Source organism: Brassica rapa, chromosome A02, assembly GCF_000309985.2.
Source record: "Brassica rapa cultivar Chiifu-401-42 chromosome A02, CAAS_Brap_v3.01, whole genome shotgun sequence".
NCBI classification, from domain to species: Eukaryota; Viridiplantae; Streptophyta; class Magnoliopsida; order Brassicales; family Brassicaceae; genus Brassica; species Brassica rapa.
In genome coordinates this window covers 19,808,410-19,810,417 of record NC_024796.2, presented here as the reverse complement: position 1 = coordinate 19,810,417, position 2,008 = coordinate 19,808,410, and the positions used below count along the sequence as shown (strand labels likewise).

At 48.8% G+C, this 2,008-nt stretch overlaps 1 protein-coding gene across 1 annotated transcript; it reads right to left on the bottom strand.

The window, feature by feature from the left end:
- Positions 1 to 389: 389 nt before the first annotated feature.
- On the bottom strand, positions 390 to 1,684 carry LOC108870433. The gene is made up of 2 exons (XM_018655906.1): positions 851 to 1,684; positions 390 to 650 (listed from the first exon to the last, which is right to left on the bottom strand). The coding sequence occupies exons 1-2, from the start codon at positions 1,682 to 1,684 to the stop codon at positions 390 to 392; spliced, it is 1,095 nt and encodes a 364-aa protein (XP_018511422.1).
- Between the last annotated feature and the right edge of the window lie 324 nt (positions 1,685 to 2,008).

Genomic DNA, 2,008 nt, shown 5'->3' with positions numbered 1-2,008 from the left:
GTAGTATTGACGGCATACTCGGGCTTGCGCAGACCCATTCCTACCTTATGTCTCATACCCGTTTTGTTTTTTCGTGGTCGTGTCACTTTGTCATAAAGGGTTGGCCAGGATTGAAGGTTTTTTGGACCTGATCCAGCTCATTTACCCCTTTAAGTATTATGGCATTCCTACTACTCTTTAATAGTCGGAACTATTCTATTATATACGCTTTGTCCGGAGACGTTTCAGCGTACATAGGAGTAGAAAAACATAATGCTTAAATAATAGATAAAAATAATTAATAGAAATCATGGTCCGGAGACCGTGCAAGATATCAGCTTGCGAGGTACCCCGGTGGTTAGGCCATGTTTTACCTCTTGTTGCTAGGTGATCCGCAGGGTTTGACTTGTTTAGGGGACAAGCGTCTTTTCTGGAGGGTTCCTCCTTCTTCTGCAGGGTTCTGTCTCTTTCTTGGGGGTAGAGACTGTGGTCGAGACTCGTTTCATGCTCCGGCCTTTAGTGTTCGGGAACCACTGTCTCCTGGTGATGAAGATCCTCAGCACTTCTACGAAACGTGTAGTCACATTCATCCACTGGAGCGAGCAGGCTCGGAGGTTTCCTGCCTGGCTAAGTGTCTCCATCCTGCATCTGTAAGGTAGGAGGCGAGGGTCCTGCGAGGACCAGGTCTTACAAGCAGATGCAACTTTGAAGGGCTTCAGGGGAGACCATGCGGAGCGGTCGACGTAGGTTCTCTGAGGATTCCTCGGGTTGAGGATCCGCCTTCTTCGAAACGACCCCAACTATTTGTATCATTGACCTCTGATCCCTGGGTTCGCGGGGTTCGAGGTCTTCTCTGTAATTGCTATAAGACCTTGGTTTTCCCCTTCGGGGTGGTCTGGTAGTATGATCGAGAGTTCTCCTGGTCCCCCCTGATTACTCTGATGCAACAGGGAGTAAGGAACTTCACCATCTGATGAAGGGTTGAAGGGACTGATTCCATGTCGTGAATCCAGGGTCGTCCCAAAATCATGTTATATGCTGATTGACAATCTACGACCAGGAATTTGGTAGACATGTTGACCCCTTCAGCGTATACTGGGAGGATAGCCTCTCCGGCGGTTTGCTTGACCTCACCTCTGAATCCGATGAGTGGGGTTATCTTTCGCGTTAGGGCGCTTTCCTCCAGCCCTAGATCTTGGTATGCCATCTGGAAGATAATGTTGTTGGAGCTTCCGTTATCTACTAGTACTCTTTTTACCAAGCAGCTTGCTACGGTGAGAGAGATAACTAGAGCATCATGGTGGGGAGCTAGGATTTTCTCTTGCTCCTTAGCTGTGAAGCTTATCTCGTCGGTGCCTACAAGTAGGCACTTCGGTTGGGTCGTTTCCAGACCATGCTTGGTGTTTCGGGTGCTTTTCTTTGCGGCAGCGTGGCTCACTCCGCTTACTTCCGAGCCTCCGGATATGACATTGATCACCCGATCTTGGCGAGGTGGCGAGGTTGGTGCAGCTCCTTTGGATCTTCCTGCTGTTTCTTTGCTGAGGTGGGCCTTGGCTTTCTCTGAGAGGAATTCTCGAAGATGCCCCTTTTGGAGTAGATCATTGACCTTGATCCTTAGGGCGATGCAGTCTTCGGTTTTATGACCATGATCGCGGTGGAAGTTGCACCAGAGTTCCGGGTTCCGGAACGAGTCAGGTGCTTTCATCTTTGGAGGCCCATCTGTCTTAGTGCGTTGACTAGCTCTGGTGTTGATATCGAGAGGTGGGAGATATCGGGCCAAGGAGATACCGACATCCCTTCTTCCTTCTCTTGAGGCCGGTACTGGAACATGCCCATGTTCCTACTGCCAGAGTCTTTGGACCCTTTATGGGAGGATCTTTCCTCTCGGTCTCCTCGATCTGATCGGGCTGACCTTTGGTCCTGCTTTGGCTGAGCCTTGGCACGGTGATATACCTTGGATTTGACCTGTTTTCATCCATGGTATATAGGTGTTTTACTATATATATATATATATATATATATATATATA

Bases quoted from the DNA above. Each gene is read 5' to 3' on its own strand.
- LOC108870433 (XM_018655906.1), bottom strand. From the start codon at position 1,684: ATGAAAGCACCTGACTCGTTCCGGAACCCGGAACTCTGGTGCAACTTC. The intron at 651-850 runs GTCTTATAGCAA...TGGTCCTCGCAG, and splicing joins CCCCGAAGGGGAAAACCAAG to GACCCTCGCCTCCTACCTTA.